We start from the raw sequence: 20,889 nt of genomic DNA on the forward strand, positions 1-20,889 counted from the left end.
TACTATACGTCACCAGCTGTAGCCAATGAGTTAGCACAAAATGATACTGGTTTGTGTGGGACGGTCAGTAGCACAAGACGAGGTATGCCAAAGGCCTTGACAAAAGCAGCACTGCCCTTGCACAAAGGAGATGACCCGGTGTTTATGAGGCATGGCAAAATGTTGGCTTGTGCATGGCATGACACGAAGCGTCTCACCATGTTGTCAACCCTTCATGTGAACTCCTGTGTGCGAAAACGGATCAGGTCCAAACATACTGCCAGTGGGTTCAGAGACATCAACAGACCTGTGTGTGTGGATAAGTATAATGCATTCATGGGGGGAGTAGACACTGCCGATCAGCGGATGAAAACGTACCTCTTTCCACATCGTGCTAAGAAATGGTACAACCGCATTTTCAACGCCATTCTGAGCATAAGCATGGTAAATGCCCACATTATCTACTGCAGCTCTACTGCTGGCCCACACAAGCCACTGAAGGTCTTTGTGCAGGGCATTATCACTGCTCTACTGGAGGGCTTCTCCAAGAAAGAAACTAAAACAAGGGGAAGGCCTTCAGCAGAGGGGGGAGAAATGCCATTGAGGCTTACAGAACGACACTTTCTCCGTGAAACTGACGATCGCCCAGATTGTGTAGTTTGCTCTGATCGTACCCGCCCTAAAGGCCGCCATCAGACAAAACACAGGTGCAATCAGTGTGGGGTTGGTCTGTGTGCTGTGCCATGCAATGAGAGGTTCCACACTCTGAAAAACTACAAGCAGTGTCATCTGGATAGATAAGCGCACATTAGGCCTCTGTAGTCAAATAACCTGCTTTGTGTTCACTACCAACTTGGTGTTTACATGTGTTTGCTACTATATGGCACAGCAGTAGTCAAAATGTACAATTCTTAGTTTTATTATACTGTTTTCCTGTCCATTTGTTATGTGGTTAGCATAACAAAGGGACAGGGAATAATCTGTCTAAACAATTTCAACATCCATTCAAAATATCAATCTTGAAAGTTGGCCGCCACTGTCTGGTGTCAAAGTATGCAAATTAGATTAGTAAATTATTCCCCACATACACTTAGGGTGATTCTCAATATTGTGCCAACTGTCTGTGTGCTGTGCCTTGCCATGAGAGGTTCCACACTCTAAAGAACTACAAACTGTAATCTGGATAGATGGGCACAGATAAGGCCTCTGCTTCTGAAAAACGCCTACTGTTTATATGAGTTTTGTGGTATAATAATGGTTATAATTTGCAACATTTGGCTTAAAATTCACTGTTTGCTTGTCCATTTGATGTGTGGATAACATAACAGATGGATGGAGGGGTGGATATGATGAAAAAGGTTCAATACTGTCAACAATATCATTTATTTCCTGAGAATTATCGAATTCCAAAATGGCCGCCACCATATGACGTCATAATATGCAAATTAGATAGGAAAATTTACAACCTACATGAAATTCAGGTCATTCCCAATATGTTTCTCATTTACACTTTGTCTCTATCTCTAACCATTTAGAAGCCACAGCCTTTTGAAATTTAGATGTCAAAATCTAGTCTTTTTTTAAAAAAAACCTGGCGCCTAAAGGGTTAACAGTGAAAACAACAACCATATTGCCATGCTCTGGTGGTGAGTACATTAGCAGAATTTTTTTACCGTTCTTTCAGACTCTTTCTTCACACAACTTCTTCTCTTGCCCTGTGTGCACAAGTTTACCACCGCGAATGCCTTCTAAAAGGAGCTGCCCAAAAGTGTGTGCCACAATCCACATTAGTCGTATTCACTGCAATTTGGCCCTCTCTGGGGAGGCAGACTTTTCACTCTGCTTTCAAGGGGGGCTTTTCAGAACAGCTATAAACAGTCCGCTTTATACAAACTATTTCCTTTCAAGCATAATGAGATACAAGGGGCATACTGTCTCAAAGAAAAAAAATGGAATCTCTTTTGTACCTTTAATACATTCGAGCAAGTTATCCAAACCCAGTAATGACCATATTATGAGGCAAAATAGTCTGACATTAAAAATATTTGCATCCCATCAAATCTAGTAAAATCTATTTAACCCCAAGCAAAATCAAAACTTTCTTTCTTGATAAGTTTTCTTCATAGTTCTTCATGTAGAGTGATTTATTGACTTTTTAATTTATTTCGACAGAGCATAGTACTGCTCTCCTCCCTCCTTCAGCGATGCAGTGTATTTTTCAACACAAGGGTATTTGAATACTTCAGCCGGCAGTTTCACAAGAGACTTTTTACATGTGACAACATCCTTCAATGAAAAGTAGAAGCACAGATGAAAGATTGGGACAGACCAAAACAAGGAACACAACAACCACCACGCAACACATCTGTCTTGAGCATCAACCCTTTAAGCTGCATCAGCATCAGATAATTAGAAGAGATAATGTAGCCTTTCAACATCTGATCATTTTCCCACATAATATAGCTTTCATCAGCAGCCCTGTTTCACCACCACACCAAAAATATTTAAAAAACTTTATCAAGGAGTCATAATTGGTGAAGACACTTACGGAGGCAAGTGGCAGACAGAAGTCGAGTTGCCATGTATGGGGGGACACAATTTGGGAAGACGGGCTGAAGAACATAGCTGGAGAAGGTTAGGGCAATGACAGCCAGTGTGGTGGGGTACATGATGAGAACAGCGCTCCACAACAAGAGAAACCTGGATGAGAGAGGGACCTTCAGTGACTCTACATAAGTCAGAATGGCAGAAAAATGAAGCAAAAATGAAAAAGATGGAATAACATTCCTTCATGTGGGTTTGCATTTAATTTTAAGCTAAATTTCCATTAAGTATTGTTTTTGTTTTCAGTTTAGCTTTAGCGTAAGTAAAGTAAAGAACCATTAACATGTATACATATTTTGCTAAAAACAAAAAAGTATGGTAGAGACTTTCTGCATATAAGTAAGGTAGGTTGCGAGAGTTCTGCTAGATAAGGTGGCTAAACCCTTGAAAGACTCTAAAAATTAACAATAGAAATTCTAAATCAACCCTGAAATTGGATCGTTCCATCTGAAACGGTGCCACACAACTGGCAGGCTGCTGCAGTGGTTATTTTTGCTATGAATGACACTGATTTTTTAAAAAACATTTTATGCTGGTTTGGATGCTGTGTTGCTGGAATTATTACTGCTGCTAACTTGGGCCCTTTTGACTTCTGTTATGATGCATAACCATGGCATTGCAAAAGTTGTTTGCATGTGGAGCAGCTGATTGAGCTTTCCAAACCTAGGAGGAATGTTAAACCATTTCTTCCAGTGATTACCATGGGAAATGTGAGATCACTAGCAGATAAAATGGGTCACACATGCAGTATTTTCACAGAAAAAAGCTCATTAGAAAATCTCAAGAGCAAAGAGGCATATTATGCCTTGTGTTTGGAGTTACTACAGCAGCATGCCAGTAATAGCCGCTTTCGGACTGTAGGAACCTTTGGCAGTTCTAATAACCTTTTAATCCGCGGGGCCGTTTTCTCCCGTGTTCGGACATACAGCAACTCGGGGCTTTCTCCCTTAGTTCCTATAACTATTTAGCTCCTTCTCCGAGGTCGGGTCTTTTCATAGTTCTATAGAACGATAAGGGAGGTGTGTGGTGGTCGGTAGCTACGCCCCATGTAATTCTATCACGGCTGAAATGTCTCCTCATTTAATAAGTTAACTTACACTGGTCTCATTTGTCTGCAGCGCTCTGCTCTCCTTTCTTCCTTCATGAAATAAAAAAGTATCTCCTGACTCTCTCTGTGAGCTCTTCCAGCCTCGATATTAGACGCCTGATGTGATTGTCCATGATTAATATCACCATCATGCAGACCATAAACACAGTGGCCTCCCCACTCTCCATATTAGCTTCTTGGTGGTGTTTTTTCTACTCTCCTTACTTTTACCATTTTGTTTTGTGTTTGAATGTAGCGCTAAACGGCTAACGGCTAACACGTCACTGAAGCAGACGGCTGCGCGCGGCGCATCAGTCCCTATCAGGTCCCGACTCATATGCGAATGCAGACTGAAACAGTTCCGCTGGGGAAGGACAGTTATCAGAACGAAATTCGAGGAGGGTAGTTCTGATAACTACTTTCTTAGAACTGTCTGTCCGAAAGCGGCTAATGTGGCACCATTTTAGATGGAACCATCCAGCCTCAAAATTGGCATTGTTTGTTTTTAGGGTCTTATAAGAGTTTGCCCACCTTATCTTTCAGAACTCTTGCATTTTCATAGCCAGGTTAGAACATTGAGTTCGCCATCCAAATAACATTTGATGTTTTCAGTCCAGAGGTGATTCAACCTTTGCAGTGGTTGTCCCTAATCTCTGAACACTTTATCTTTTAATATCCATTTTAAACACCTTTAAGTTGCTTGTAAACAGATACCTCTTTTCATTCTCCTTTGATTCCAGTAGAAGTTGATATCTGCAACGCTGCAAGTCTTTTTTTTTTTTGTCAATGTTCATATTGTGAGCTTAGTTGTTGATTTAGTATTCCATTTAGTTGTTCTGATATTATTTGTATGTTCAGTACTTTGGTGAACTATTAGTGTGTAAATGTTCAAAACAAATTCTTTTTGACCTGACCAAAAAAAACAAAAAAAAAAACTGACATGGTAATCTGAAGCACAACAGAATGCTAGCATATGTTCCTAAGCAGTCTTCAAATTAACATTCTTACATAATTGAGCATTTTCATCAATTAGATCTCTTCGATGTAACAAAAGTTTTTTGGAATGATGGAATGAAATATTGTAAAATAGAATTTAGAATTAGAGAATGAATCCATGATTTTATAGTGTTATGCATCATAAAAAAAGTACCAGAAAACAAAGTCATAACATCATAATATCATTTACAGTGTCTGAAAGGATTCTAAATTTGGTAAATTGTCATATTTCAGGTCTGTGTGGAAGTGTTTAAATATCTTAAAATGTCTCAAATTCTGTGTGCAATCATGGCTACTAAGCAAAATCAACCAATTCATTTTCAAAAAGAAATTTCTTAAGTAGGTTCCACTTGGATTTTGTGTTTGCCATTTGCCACATGATATCTTCCTCTGCAAAAATCCGCTGCTTGAATAAATAGTGAGAAGTCTGACACAAGCAGGCTCTTTTCATAAACATAACGCCATTTGACTATACAAATAAGACAGAAGAGGCTTTACTCACCCTGTCAGACCCCCAAATATCTCTGTTACATAAGAGTAGTCGCCTCCAGATTTGGGAATGGTGACACCCAGTTCGGCATAGCACAGGGAGCCCAGTGCAGCAATGCAGCCACCCAGAACCCAAACCACCAAGGCCAAACCCACCGAGCCCGAGTGCTCCAGGACTCCCTTTGGAGAGATGAAGATCCCAGAGCCAATGATGTTCCCTGAGGATTTGAAAATGAAGGTACAGTTCAATATTAGAAACTTGCAGGGTTACTTTTTCACCATTGATAATACACACATGAGAAAAAAAAAGTTATACAGATATACGCTTATACTTTACTCTTTGGGATTTTTACTCTTATACAGCTTACCCCAAATCAGCCATAACATTATGACCACCCATCTAATATGGAGCAGGTCCTTAATGCTGCCCAAAGAGCTCTGACCATTCGGAATATGGGCAAAGAACATCTAAGGGTGTTCTGGAGTGTCTGGTAACAGCATCTTAGCAATAAGTCCTTTGGGCCCTGTGGGTTGTGGGGTAGGTTCTCTGTAATTGGACTTGCTTCCCACTGATGCCATCACATCCCACCAGATTGGTATCAGGAGAGTTTGGAGGCTGGGCAAACACCTCAGACTCTTTGCAATGGTCTTTGAGCCTGTCATAAACAGCGTTTTAGAAGTTTTAAGAGGAGGTAAAGAAGTAACACTGGTGCAGGGTCTCACTGATAATATGTACAGACTCATGGGGGCAAGAATCAACACAAACATGTTTCACCAATAAAGTGTCATCATTGTAAAGTAGGACATCAGATTTAACAATATAATACACAAGTAAATTAAAACACCAATCAGTAAGTATTCATAATTAGGACACATCTGAAAAAACAGATGTCTGCCTATCAAAGTCAGAGGTGTGGTTATTCAATGTAACAACATATAAAAGACCCAAATAAGATACCCATATATTTTTTAAAAATGTCATACAGAAAGAATAAATCTCTATGCAGCCAAGGTAACCATGGAAAAAATACTATAAAGATCAAACAACAAAACCTGTCATGATCTCAGATTTTTGTGTTTTGTTTCCTATGTTCTTGTTATGTCCTGTTTTACTTTGGTAAATCCTGATCTTTTGTTTACTTCAGTTATTTTTCAGCTTCCCTGCCACGCCTGGTTTACTTTGCTGATTGCCTTACGTGCTGTTCAACTGTAATTATTTCCCTCTGTATATTTACTCCCAGTTTTCAGTTGATTCCTGTTCTTCTGTGGATACTGTTTGTTTTTCCTCGTGATCTTAGTGTTCACTATTGAAGGTTTCAGAACCATCTGCCAGCTTGTGCCTTGATCTCTTCACAGCCTAATGCTCAGGTCTGCTCATCCAAAGAATGTGAAAAAAAATCTCTTAAAAGGCTGAATATAAAAATATCCCAACGAATATATATTAGCCTCCAAGTACAATGTTATGACTGATCTGGGAATTTATTCGTCCCTTTTGCTCTGAAGCCCAACGTTAAGATCTGGTGTTACCTTCAGAAATAACATAATTAGGACTATTAAGGCTACCACAGTGCAATCCAAGTTTGTCATGTTTTTGTGAAACTCAGAGTGGATAGCATCCTAAATGTATGCATACTGATTTGACTGGTATCACCACGGCATAACACCATGAACCTCTTATAAGGATTGTAAAAAAAACATATAGCTACAAGCTATCTAAACTACCCACCGCAAGAAAAAAAGTACCGTACTTTTCGGACTATAAGCCGAGCCTTTTTCCCCATTTTTCGACCCTGAGGCTTATATGACGGTGCGGCTAATCTATGGATTTTTAGAGCTAACGGCAACTAGGGGAATTCCTAAATCTATGGATTATACAGGTTACAGTCCACCAGAGGACTTCCGCCTTCCGGAAAAGAGCGCGCAAAAGTAAAAGTGGAACCGCGAGTGGTAAGAGAGACAGAACGACAGCGAGACAGACGGACATTACGAGAGCGAGACAGTTTGTGAGACACCCTCATTATGGAAAACAAACTTAGAAATGCATATGATGCAGCTTTTAAGTTAAAGGCAGTCAATCTGGCTGTAAACGAAGGAAACAGAGCTACTGCACATACCCTTGGCATCAATGAGTCAATGGTGAGACGTTGGAGACGCCAGCGGGAAGAACTGTCTCAATGCAAAAAGTCAAAAAAAGCTTTCAGAGGTAACAAAAGCAGATGGCCCGAACTTGAAGACTTTCTTGAAGATTGGGTGAACACACAGAGAACAGACGGCCGAGGAGTTTCCACTGTGCAGATCCGATTGAAGGCCAAAACAGTCGCCGCAGAAATGAAAATTGAACATTTTACAGGTGGACCATCCTGGTGTTTCAGATTTATGAGGCGAAAGGGACTGTCCATCAGGGCACGGACGACTGTGTGTCAGCAACTCCCGACTACCAGGAAAAAATAACAAACTTCGGCGAATTCACACAAAGAAAGATAGAGGAATATTCCATCGGACCGGACCAGATCATAAATATGGATGAAGTGCCTTTGACGTTTGACCTGCCTCTCGCTAGGACTGTTAACAAGAAAGGTGAATCGTCCATTACGTTGAGAACCACTGGCCACGAGAGAACAAATTTCACTTGTGTTCTTGGCTGCACAGCATCTGGATTAAAGCTTCCGCCAATGGTGATTTTTAAGCGGATTACAATGCCAAAAGAAAAGATCCCAAACGGCATCTCCTTTAAAGTCAACAAGAAAGGGTGGATGATGGAAAGCGTAATGAAGGAGTGGCTGAATGAGTGCTACGTCAAGCGCCCTGGAGGATACTTTCGCCAAGAAAAAGCTTTGCTCGTTTTGGACAGCATGAGGGCCCATATAACAGATTCGGTTAAAGCAGCCATCAAGAGCACAAACTCCATTCCAGTTGTGATTCCTGGGGGCACAACGAAGCATCTGCAGCCACTCGACATCAGTGTCAATCGTGCATTCAAAGTGGCACTACGCGATCAGTGGGAGGCGTGGATGACTAGCGGCGATAAATCATTCACCAAAACTGGTCTGATGCGAAAAGCAACTTTTGCCCAAGTTTGCGAGTGGATCCTGACAGCGTGGAGGAATGTTAAAACATCCACGATCACCAACGGGTTCCGAAAGGCTGGACTGCTGTGTGATGAAGAGGAGGACGCCGCCACAGCTGAGGCCTTTCAGAGGCTGTTTGATTCCGACAGTGACGAAGAGGAGTTCGTTGGTTTTGAGAGCGACATCGAAAGAGAGAGGAGAGTGGCTGACGAAGCCACCCTGAGCCTGTTCGTTTCCGACACTGAAGATGAGGACTTTGGTGGTTTTAGTACGCAGGAAGAAGACGAAGATGAGGATTAATGACTTGACTTTTCTGGTAGGCTGATTACCGTATATTTCAAGCAGCCGTGTTACTGCAACTTTAGGCTTAAGCGCTTACTGTCATGTTACAGGCACTTTATTTTGCACTTTTAAATAAATTTTAATTTAATTAAAATTTAATTTAGTCATTGATATTGCCTCGTCAAGCGCTGTAAGCTTTGTTTTTTTGTTATGGTACTACTGTATGCTATAATGTAGATCAGTGGTTTTCAATCTTTTTCATGCCAAGGACCACTGCTGTAGATCACTGCCGGTACTTGCGCTGGGAGCGCACCGTTTAAGTTTGAAAGTTGAAAAGTTTGTGTGTCTGAAACGCTATATGATAGGCCTACAGTACAGTTTACACAGCATAGTACATGTTCTGTAGAAGCTATTGCACTAAATGGTAACACTTGAAAATGTTGTGCAAATATGCAACTTGTTTGTTGAAATGTTAATAAATGGGAGCTTCCTCAAACAGCCGCCTCTTTCCCGACAATCCCCTCTGTGCACGAACCCTTACACATGATAATTAAACATTAAAAAACCGGCGGCTTATAGTCCAGTGCGGCTTATATATGTACACATCATTCAATTTAGCTTCTGCGGCTTATAGTCAGGTGCGCTCTATAGTCTGAAAATTACGGTACTGTGTATCATGGAGGAAATTAGGTCTTTTCTTCCTTCAGGGATGGACTTAGAGTTCATCGTCTTTCAGACATGCCTCAGCCCCATAAGATGTCTTTTTGCAGGATTTCTGCTGTAGGCAGGGGGTTGTATTTGTATCTGAGATTGTATTTAGCTCAGTTTAAGATCCAGTAAGAGCCTGATAATTTCTTATGTCCTGATATGTAAAACCTTAGAACTGCAAGAAATAGTTCTTTCTATTCTAAATAATGACAGTAAATAAGGCATACACAGCAAAACATTTTAAAGTGTAGTTTATTAATTATTTTCAATTCATCAATCATGTAGAGGTTAATTTATATAACGTGCCACCTGATTGTTCTCTAAGGATGCTAGAACACAGACACCCTTCCCCTTTGCACACTGTTCTGTGTGTATGGGCAGAACACAAGCTTTTCCCCATGTGACTCACCCATTTTAAAGGGTTTTCAAATTGTACATATCATGCAGAACGTCTCCAAGATTTCTGCAACTACCCCCTGAAAACACCTGGGGCCTCATGTGCAAAGGGTGCGTGCGCACTTTTTCACGTCAACGATCAGATGTATCAAGAATTAAATGACCTTGGAAATGTGTGGTGCCTCCCGCCAACTTCAGGGCTGGCGTACGCACTTTTCTCCAGCTGTTGATTCTTTGGCGACACCTAAGGTGATGTTGGGAAACTGTTATAATAAATAAATGTGAAAACAATTAGTCCTCAGACAGTGATGTGCACATTTGAGACACATGAACAATTAATACTGATAAACAATTAACACACCCATGTGTCTGCAATTACACGAGTGGATATAAAAGCATGCGCAAAGTGGTGCAATGCATACCATTAAAAACAATGGCTGCTTTAGCAGTATTAGAAGACTTTGCAAATGGTGCAATTCGAAGAGAGCGTGTATTCACTACAAAAGAGAGGATTAGCTGGCATATGATGGAGACTCAGCCATTTTGAAGGAGATCCTCCTGGAACCGTGCGCAGAGCTGCAGCCGGCGTTAGAGCGCAACACAACGCGGAGCCATTCGCTGCCTGTGCCCATACAGGTGATGTGCACACTGGGGTTCCTATAGCAACCGGGGCATTCCAGAGGGAGCCGGCCAACCGATTGGGACTGTGCCAGTCTACCCTGAGCCGAGCTATGCCAGCAGTGTGGGACAGAATTACCCGCATCTCAGCCACGTATATCAAATTCCCACAAAGCAGTTGAACAGGCCAACATTGAAGCTCAATTTGAAGCGAGAGCCGATTTTGTAATCAGAGCTATCGACTGCACACACATTGCTATAAAAGCGCCATCAAATGAGGAATTTGTATGTTAACAGGAAACATTTTCATTCGATCGATGTACAGATCATATGTGATGCGTAAATGCAATTAACCAACATTGTGGCGAGGTGGCCTGGTTCAACGCACGATTCATACATTCTGATCAACAGCATTACAGGGTGGCACTGTGTGTGATGGCTGGCATCTTAGTGAGTAACTTTATTCTTGTATTTGTCCTAATATTATTCCATTACGTGCATTGAGTATGTGCGCCCCCAGTTTCTATCCTGTCTTCACAGCATCATAGTCGGTGGTTAAAGTTAGTTTCTTGCTGTTTTTTGCTGATTAAACTTCAGCTTAAGATCTTTCTAACAAGCTCCTGATCTTCTCTGTGTGCAAATGTTAATAAACCCCGTGTGTAAAGTTGTGGGCTGTGTAAACTGTGCAGACCGAAGTGCAGACCTAAGTGCAGAGCGAGCAGTCCCCTGCTTCCGAGCAGCAAACACCGTAACAGGTGCGGCTGTCGGCAGGCGGCAGCAGGCAGTGATATGAAGGGAGGCAAAAATAGCGCCAAGCCATTGTGAGGTCTGACTTTTTCCTGGAGAACAATTTTGTGATGCAAATGTATTACTCTTTTGAACGCATATTGTTTTGAGAAGTAAAACGCTTTATTTTTGTGGCTCCAGCCAACTAGCCAGACTACCTTCATAAACGCCAAAACGAGGCTGGAACTCGGCTCACAGGACGCAGCAAGGGGTAAGTCAAATTTAATAAATGATATTGCTAATATGGGATGTCATACAGCTTAATCTCAAAAGAAGCGAAATACGGGGCAGTCTGTGGCGTAGTGGGTACAGCAGACGCCCCATGTACAGAGGCTATTGTCTTTGCTGCAGCTGGCCCCGGTTTGAATCCTGCATTGGATGGCCCTTTGCTGCGTGTTATTCCCCCTCTCTCTGCCCCCTGCTTCCTGTCTCTCTTCACTGTCCTATATAATAATAAAGGCATAAAAAAGCCCCAAAAAATAATAAAAAAATTTAAAAAAGAGGCGAACTATCCCTTTAACGTCGGACCACTTCTTCTTCACCTCTGCCTGTGTGCACTTCTCAGACCCCACAGCAATGGCAGCTTCGCACACGCTCTCCCACCCACTCCTCTTACATTTGGACAGCGTGCCAAAGAACACATTTTTGCCTCCACTTCAGAAAGTAGCACCGACATCTCGCTTTCTGTGAAGTTCTTCTTTTTTCCTTTCTTACTCATTCTTTTATTTTATTTTATGATCGTGCAGAGAGGGGAATCGCAGGTGGAGGGCTCATTTGAATATGATTTTCATATTCAAGTAGGGGCGTGGACAGGGAGGAGTCAACTCCACGTTGATTGGGATGCACAAAGGAAATGTGCTTGGATTCATGCGTGCGCACAGATTCATACATCCGGATATTTTTGCGCATTGGAGGGCATTTGGGTTTGAGCGTCCGCCATGATTCAGTAGGAAATCCACGCAAGTCTTTGTACATGAGGCCAAAGGTCATTTGATAGCAATATCAAATACATACTGACCAAGGAAGAACTCAGTTTTCAGATGATATCCATCTGATCATTAAAAACAGGAATTCTTTATTACCAATAGATAGACAAGTATTTCTCTGTCTCCCCTCCTCACCAATAGCCTAACTGCCTCAATGTCCATGCCCAGTAGAATACCATCTCCTTGCTTGGAAAAAAATCTGCCATTGTACCAAAGAACTACTGTGTAGCAGTTTAGAGTTCAGTGCTTTGCAACATGCAGAGCTGGGAAATGAACCAACAACCCTGTCATTACAGGATAACCTGCTCGTGTGCCACAGCCAATACCTTTAACAGAGCTATTTTAGATATTGCAGCAGAATGTGAAACACACTCTTTTTACCAAAATGATACAACTGCAGTACATGACGCCATACCTCCACCAGAACCTTAATGAAAAAAGTAGATCTGGATCAACATCAAAATGTAATCAATTCAAACCCTCACCTCCAGTAAAATTCAATGTAAATTCTCCAAAATCTTTGGAATAACTATCCTAACAAAAAAATACTAACAAAGGGAGCCATTTAGAGCTGCTGTGCCAAGGTAGCAAAAGGACTGAAGAAGAACCTAATTTTTAATGAAGGAAAAGTCATTTTTATATAATTCCACTAAAAGTAGGTAGCTGATACTGTGCATAATTATTAGATTAATTTAATTTATTAAATTAACTAATTTACAAAAAATATTTTTTTCTAACTCACTCATACTTATTATACAGCTCCCTTAACTCTAAAGCAAATTAATGACATTCAGACAAATAAATAAATATATAAATACATAGAAAAATAAATGCATAAAAATAAAATCCATCCAACCATTAATTTTTTATATCGACTTAATCCAGTTCATCCCAGCTGCCATTGGGCGAGAGGTGGGGATGTGGACAGGTCAGCAGTCCATCACAGGGCCACACAGAGACAAATGGGACAAAATATGCACACTCTCACTCAGTCCTCGGGACAATTTAGAGTCACCAGTTAACCTAACATGCATGTTCTTGGATGGTGGGAAGAAGCCGGAGGACCCGGAGAGAACATGCAAACTCCACACAGAAATGCCCTGGTCGGGATTCCAAATAGGAACCCTCTTGCTGTGAGGCCACGGTGCTAATCACCACCCCACCGTGCAGCCCAAAATAAATAGATAGATAAATGAATCGGAATTATTTGAGAAACTCTTGGAAAGCTGAAATGTAGCTGTTAGAGAGGCATGGTTGAAATCTCCAGAAATTGTGTTTGGAGCCAAGCAACAAACAAGCTGATGACAACCCATGCAGTGTTGGAGGGTAACGCAGATGAACACAGATGGAAACTCACAGCCAGCATTCAACATCCGGGGTAAGAAAAAATATTCCACAGAAAGAAATGTGAAAAGCTACAGTAACAGGCTGACACTTATGCAGTCCATTTGACAATGAGATCAGATTTCCAGCCTTTAAAAAGCATTCAGTGTTTTCACCCTTCTTTTTAGCGACCTTTCATCCATGCAGTCTGTACTGCATGGATGACAATTAAACCCTGGACCTCCTGTATGCAAATACAAAGGATGCATACAGGGTCACCGCCCTCCCCCCTCGGCAGATCTGACCATAACCTGGTCCTCCTGGCACCAACGTATGTCCCCCTGGTTCAGAGGCAGCCTGTATGCACAAGGACTGTGAGGAAGTCGACTCATAAGGCTAATGATGCCCTACAGGACTGCTTCGAAACGACTGACTGGGACGTGCTTTGTGTGCCACATGGAGAGGACATCGATGGCATGACAGACTGCATCACGGACTACATTAAGTTCTGTGAACACAACACACTGCCGGAACGGACTGTACGTTGTTTCCCGAACAACAAACCCTGGATCACCAGTGACCTGAAAGCCCTCCTGAACAGGAAGAAGGAGGCCTTCAGGGCAGGAGACAAGGCCCAGATGAGGAGCATCCAGCACGACCTGAGGGACAAACTGCGGCAGTGCAAGGACTCCTACAGGAGGAAGCTGGAGGCCAAGCTCCAGCAGAACAACACCAGAGATGTGTGGTCGGGGATGAAAGACATAACCGGCTTCAAGGTGAAAGGCAGACAGACTGTGGGCACCCTGGAGAGGGCCAACGAGCTGAACACCTTCTTCAACAGGTTCAGCTCCCCACCCTCAGCTGTCTCCTCCACTTCACACCTCGCCCCCCCCACCACACATCCTGTGGACATCAACCCCCGACTGCTCTCAATGCCTTTGTCCTCCACTCCTCAACCCCCCCTGCTGAGTGCATTGGACTTTAACACCTCAACTCCGGACTGCTTTTACCCCACTGAGGCATCAGCCCCCCTCCCCCGCCTGACTGTGAGTACTGGCCAGGTGAAGAGACAGCTGGAGAGACTCCACCTTGGCAAGGCTGCAGGACCTGATGGCATCAGCCCCAGAGTTCTGAGGACCTGTGCCAGCCAGCTGTCTGTGGTATTCCAGCACCTGTTTAACCTGAGCCTGTACCTAGAGAGGATCCCAGCACCTGTTTAACCTGAGCCTGTACCTAGAGAGGATCCCAGCACCTGTTTAACCTGAGCCTGTACCTAGAGAGGATCCCAGCACCTGTTTAACCTGAGCCTGTACCTAGAGAGGATCCCAGCACATGTTTAACCTGAGCCTGTACCTAGAGAGGATCCCAGCACCTGTTTAACCTGAGCCTGTACCTAGAGAGGATCCCAGCACTGTGGAAGACGTCCTGCGTGGTTCCTGTCCCGAAGAAGACGACTCCTTCTGGACTCAATGATTACCGGCCAGTAGCTCTCACATCTCATGTGATGAAGGTGCTGGAGAGACTGGTCTTGACGCATCTCAGACCGCAGGTGGCTTCTGCCCTTGAGCCTCTACAGTTTGCCTCCCAGCCTCACCTGGGGGTGGATGATGCTGTTGTTTACCTGCTGCAGCGTGCTCACTCGTACCTGGATGGATCGGGTTGCATTTTGAGAATCATATTTTTTGATTTTTCAAGTGCATTCAACACGATCCGGCCGGGTCTACTGAGTGACAAACTGCAGGTCATGGGGGTCGACGCATCCATCGTCTCCTGGATTGCCAGCTACCTGACAGACAGACCACAGTATGTCCGGCTGGGCAGTGTTCTATCTGATGTGGTGGTTGGCAGTACAGGAGCTCCTCAGGGGACTGTGCTGTCTCCTTTCCTGTTTACCTTGTACACCACAGACTTTAAATACAACTCAGAGTCATGCCACTTGCAGAAGTTTTCAGATGACTCTGCGGTTGTTGGGTGTATAAGGGATGGACAGGAGGGGGAGTACAGAGCGCTGGTAGAGGATTTTGTGGATTGGTCTGGCAGAAATCACCTGCTTCTGAATGTGGCAAAGACCAGAGAGATGGTCATTGACTTCAGAAGGAGGAGGACGGCTCCAAAGCCTCTGTGCGTTCTGGGAGAGGACGTTGCAGTGGTGGAGGACTACAGGTACCTGGGAGTGCACCTGGACAACGGACTGAACTGGAGGACCAACACCGATGCTGTCTACAAGAAGGGAATGAGCCGACTCTATTTTCTGAGGAAGCTGAGATCCTTCAACGTGTGCAGCAAGATGTTGGAGATGTTCTACCAGTCTGTTGTTGCCAGTGCACTCTTCTTCGCTGTGGTCTGCTGGGGGAACCGCATCAGAGCCGGTGACACCAGCAGACTTAATAAACTTATTAAGAAGGCTGGTTCTGTCATCGGATGCAAACTGGATTCATTTGAATCGGTGGTGGAGAGGAGGACACTGAACAAACTGTTATCCATCATGGATAACCCCACCCATCCTCTCCACCAGCTGCTGGTTGGACAGCGGAGCTCCTTTTCCAACAGGCTCATCCAGCTCCGCTGTCACAAGGAACGATTCAGGAAATCCTTCCTACCAGCAGCCATCACCATCTTCAACACCTCCCCTCTGACTGGAAGAGAACTTCAACCTCAATAGGCTTGAAGTCTCTCCTAAAAAACAATAACAAAAAAAAAATAAATAAATACTGTAGATTTGTACATAGCAAATGTTTATTCACTATTTTTATTTATTTTATTTTATTTTATTTTATTTTATTTTATTTTATTTTATTTTATTTTATTTTATTTTATTTTTATTTTATTTTATTTTATTTTATTTTATATTTATTTTATTTTATATTTATTTTATTCTATTCTATTGGCTTGTTTTTACTACTTTAATTGTTTTTCATATCTTTACTGTAAGCTGCTGCAACAAAACAATTTCCCAAATTGGGATTAATAAAGTATCTATCTATCTATCTATCTATCTATCTATCTATCTATCTATCTATCTATCTATCTATCTATCTATCTATCTATCTATCTATCTATCTATCTATCTATCTATCTATCTTTTCTCCTTCTGCTCATAACCAATCTTCCCTGAAGCAACAACCAAAGCCTCCTCATCACTGTTAAAAGAGATGTATTGACAAACTAATTATCAATCCAAACTGACAAAAGATAAACGCTATAGGAAAAAGCTCTTTGATTCTCTTCTACAGTCAGACATGCAGACTTGGAAGAAGTGGTCTGACAGACGACATTACTGTAACTTCTGAGTGGAGAATATCATCCCTACGAGGACAGGGAGGCGCTTCCCAATAACAAACCCTAAATCATCAGTGATCTGCTGAACACAGAAAATAAATCTTTCAGGGAGGGAGAGCTGAAAAAAAAAGAGAGATCGAGGAAGTGTACAGAAAAAAAAGTTAGAGATTGAGAGACTATAAGACGTAGAGGCTGAACCGTAATGATGCTGCAGGTTCAGGTGGTGCCAGCTCCAGGCCACCTCTTCCACTTTAGACTGAGTCAGAGTAAAGTTCTGGTGCTGTGGAAGACATAAAGCCTTGTTCCATGATCTAATCTCATCTCATTTAACTTTAGTTTGCTTATCATCATGGAACTGGTGCTGAAGATGCCATCATCCAGCTGTTTCAGCGAGCTCACTTTGATCTGGACACAGCAGGCAGCACACTGTTATTCTTTGATTTCTCCAGTGCTTTTAACACAATTCAGCCGGCACTGTTATGTAAGAAGCTCCAGAAAATGACTGGTGGGTGCCTCCACAACTACCTGGGTGATCTGAAAAACAGACCACAGTTTGTGACACTGAAGGTCGTCTGCAGCTCTGGAACTCAACAGGGGAATGCACTCTCCCATTTTTCTTCAGACTTCCAGTATAACTCAGAGTCATGTCATCCACAGAAAGACTCTGCAGCTTTTGGGTGCATCAGTGACGGAGTACAGGTCCACCACTTTGTGCTACGTTGTGGGAACAATAGCCTCATAATAAATATAAACAATACAAAGGAGATGATTTTGGATTTGATGAGGACAAAGAAGAACTAAATTTAGTATTTGCATCCTGGGAGGCTGATCCTCTGAGGCTGTCTCCAAGAAGGGACAGAGCAGACAGCACTGCTTGAGGACGCTTTTCTTCTTTTGTGGAGAGTGCAGTCTGCTTTGCAACTATCTGTTTTGGCAGCACCATCAAAGCTGGTGACTTGACGAAACTAAATATACAAAAAAAGAAGGCTTGCTCTGTGCTGGGGACTGCTCGGGACACCCTGGAGCTGACTGTGCAAAACTGGCACAGGTTGTGAACATAATGCACAATACTGCACACACTCTACACAACAAAGTGAAGAAATGATGGTGCGGGTCAGTCCTGCCAGGAGCAGTCGCCATATACAGTGACTTATACAGGAAAAGAAAAATTTACCGCAATTTTATCATTTCCCTTTAGGAATATCATGCAGTTTTTTATTCAATTTTATTCAGTTTTTCTCCGTTGTTCGAGGAAAATATTTTCACCAAACTGGATTTGAAAACTGGATATCATCTGGAGAGAGTGGATAATGGAAGGCTGTGTTTTTTACCAAAAAACAGACTATCTTGTAATTCCTTTTTAGCTCACTAATTGCCTCCAGCAGCATCCTTTGATCCTCTGCCTGAAATGCTTTTTGCAGCTGTTTTTTTTGTAAGCCCCTCTCCTGAAAGGTTCAGGCTGCCCTGATTGGTCAGACACCAGTACGAGACAGCCATTCATCCTTTGAATAAAATGTGCCGAAGTAGCCATTAGGCTTTATGCAAATTTGTTTGTAGATGTCCATAATGCATAAGTGAGTAACTCATTTTTGCTGAAACTGTCATAATGGCCTGACAGTAACTCTATGAACAAAAAAATTCTGCCTCCTCTCAATCTTTTAAGTGCTTCTAATGCAACTTGCAAGAATCCAGTGTGGCTTACTGAAAAGTAAGAGCGAGGAGGAGTCTCTAACCAATGTCAATCACTGCCACTTCAACCGTTGCCCTGGTAACTGTACTGCACATGCATGACAGCCTTCTCTGCAGGAAGGGGCTTTTAAAGCAGCGCTGACACACAGCAGAGAGGGAGACTTTAGGCACCTGGAGATTGCATTTACTTCAATTTTCTTTGCTTTAAGTGAAAATGAAAGAAAAGTCTGCACTACAGGTGAGGTGTTCTTGTTATTTCAGGAGCAGAGAGGGAAAACTAACTCCCTTGGTCTGGACTTTTTATAGCAGCTCATATATAGCTCATTTATAGCAGATTTTAAAGTAGAGGTTAAAATGTCGTTGCTCCCTTATCTCGAGTGAAAATGAATTTAACACACTGAGGATCAGCATGCCAACATTGTGGCTGGGGAACAAGTGCTTAAATTAGCAGGTGCACCTCTAATATTTGACCTATCTGCACAAGTGCTCAACAGTCACAATATCCTAAGATGGCATTAAAAGCTGAAATAATGTGAAATGTCATTAAGAGTGAGATGCTGTTATTGGGTGGCTTGGGTTGTTTAATGAGCTGCACGTCTGCTCACATGAAGGTAATGATCAAGAAAGAGAGAGCTTCCAAAAAAATATTTACACTCATCAAACTTTAATTTGGAAAAAAAAAATCTTGCAGAGAATGAGAAGGAACTCCGGCTTCCTCCCACTGTCCAAAAACATGCCCGTTAGGTTCACTGGTGTGAGCGTGTGTGTCTGGTGTGTCTCTGTGTGGCCCTGTGATGGACTGGCGGCCTGTCCACGGTGCTCCCGCCTCTCGCCCGCTGGGATAGGCTGCAGCCCCACCGCGACCCCTCCGACGGATTAAGCGTGCATAGAAAACGGATGGATGGATAGAATGAGAAAGAATGAACAATGACCCCAAGGCGCCTCTTCTTCTGGCACTCTTCAGTAAACATGAGCGTTTCTGTGAAGCAGCTTGTGCATTTCCCTAACAGGGACCCTACTCTCTCCCCAGGAACTTCTCCACCCTTTAAATTCTTTTAAATGTTTTTTTTTTTTCTTTACTCTAAATACTGTCCATATGAAACGACATTATAGCACAGACAACAGTTTGCTTAGGAAAGACACACTGTCTGTTGTTTGTAATGTGAAAAAACAATCAGTAAAAACTGTGTTAAAGTTCAACTTTCTTTCAAGCCATCCTTCCAGCATCCTACTATGTTACTTCATTAATAATTACTACGGCAACTAGAGAATGCTGTTGCAATGAAAAAATACACAAGCTTCTTTGATTCTGTGTGTGTTTTTTCTTTTTTAAAGAAAAGAATAGTGTCTCTTTACCTTGGCTGACCCAGCGTGCGGTCAGCAGTTAGACACCTATCAAAGCTCTGTGGGCCCTTGTTGCTCTTTCTTGCATACAGTACGTGCTTCGTGTTACTACCTTCAATAGAAATCAGAAAATCTCAAGAGATCACACATAAAAGTTTGATTATGTCAGTACTCACTAAAACCTCGATCAACATTGGATGGATGCGCACAAATTTAAAGGTGTGTGTACATAACACCGGAAGCCCAATCTCCAATCAACCAGTTTCCCCCCTCCACTCATAATGATCATATTTATTGTTAGGTGTGTTTAACAATCCCCACAGTTCATTCTACCCCAGCCGGCAGTGTGTGTCTGCTTAACCTTAGGACTGCTTCTGGACTAAATATATTTCAGCCACATAAGCATTAAAACTAAGTTTTAGCTTAATTAATAACAAATGTGGACTCTCATTCATTAATGCCTATAAAGTTGGACATTTCTCTGTGTCTGTTAAACAGAACCAACAGAACCAAAGCAGGCCAACTTTAAGGGAAGGCTGAGCTGATCCCCAGCAGCAGCAGCTCCCTTCTTTTCCTGGCTCACCTATGATGATGGTGCAGGCGCTGAGCAGCCCAATCTCTTTCTTCAGAGTCACTCTATCGGGGATCTTCTTCTTCTTTTCGGTGCGGTGTGTTCGGGAGCAGATGCTGCTGCGGCCATTCTGTCCATCCATGTCCTGCCCAGATCAGTTCCTCCCAGTCCCTGTCCCTGTCCCTGTCCCAGTCCCAGTCCCAGTCCCTGTCCTCTCAGTGCTCCTGCCCTCTCCTCACTCTGTATTCATGCAGACTGAATGGGCTGCGCTTGCGCAACAAGCTGCCTCTGTCCAGGGCAGAATGTTAAATACCCTGCACTCACCATGAGGCGTTCAGGGACACCGGGAGAGTGAGAGTGCTTCTTTTACACATGACATCTTGTCCATTAGCTCGTGCTTTCCCTGTCATTTTTTAGTTTATTTAAAAATGGGGTTGTGTCATTAAAAAATTAAACCCAGTCAGTAACACACCATTGTTATTACCAGCTTTGTTTTACAGCCAGCTTTATATTACTTTACAGTCAGCTTTATATTACTTTACAGCTAGCTTTATATTACTTTACAGCCAGCTTTATATTACTTTACAGCCAGCTTTATATTACTTTACAGCCAGCTTTATATTACTTTACAGCCAGCTTTATTTTACTTTACAGCCAGCTTTATATTACTTTACAGCTAGCTTT

At 42.6% G+C, this 20,889-nt stretch overlaps 1 protein-coding gene across 1 annotated transcript in view; it reads right to left on the reverse strand.

Annotated features, from left to right (window-relative positions):
* slc7a10b (solute carrier family 7 member 10b) overlaps positions 1–20,472 on the reverse strand; it is a 55,768-nt gene extending 35,296 nt beyond the window's left edge. Inside the window, exons 1-3 of the mRNA XM_075469230.1 lie at positions 20,218–20,472; positions 5,169–5,373; positions 2,528–2,679 (exon numbers count right to left, since the gene is read on the reverse strand). Of these exons, the coding sequence (XP_075325345.1) occupies positions 2,528–2,679; positions 5,169–5,373; positions 20,218–20,347 (487 nt within the window). The 5' untranslated portion in view covers positions 20,348–20,472. The remainder of the gene's footprint in view (positions 1–2,527; positions 2,680–5,168; positions 5,374–20,217) is intronic.
* Between the last annotated feature and the right edge of the window lie 417 nt (positions 20,473–20,889).

This window comes from Odontesthes bonariensis, chromosome 7 (genome assembly GCF_027942865.1).
Source record: "Odontesthes bonariensis isolate fOdoBon6 chromosome 7, fOdoBon6.hap1, whole genome shotgun sequence".
In the NCBI taxonomy this organism is placed as follows: domain Eukaryota; kingdom Metazoa; phylum Chordata; class Actinopteri; order Atheriniformes; family Atherinopsidae; genus Odontesthes; species Odontesthes bonariensis.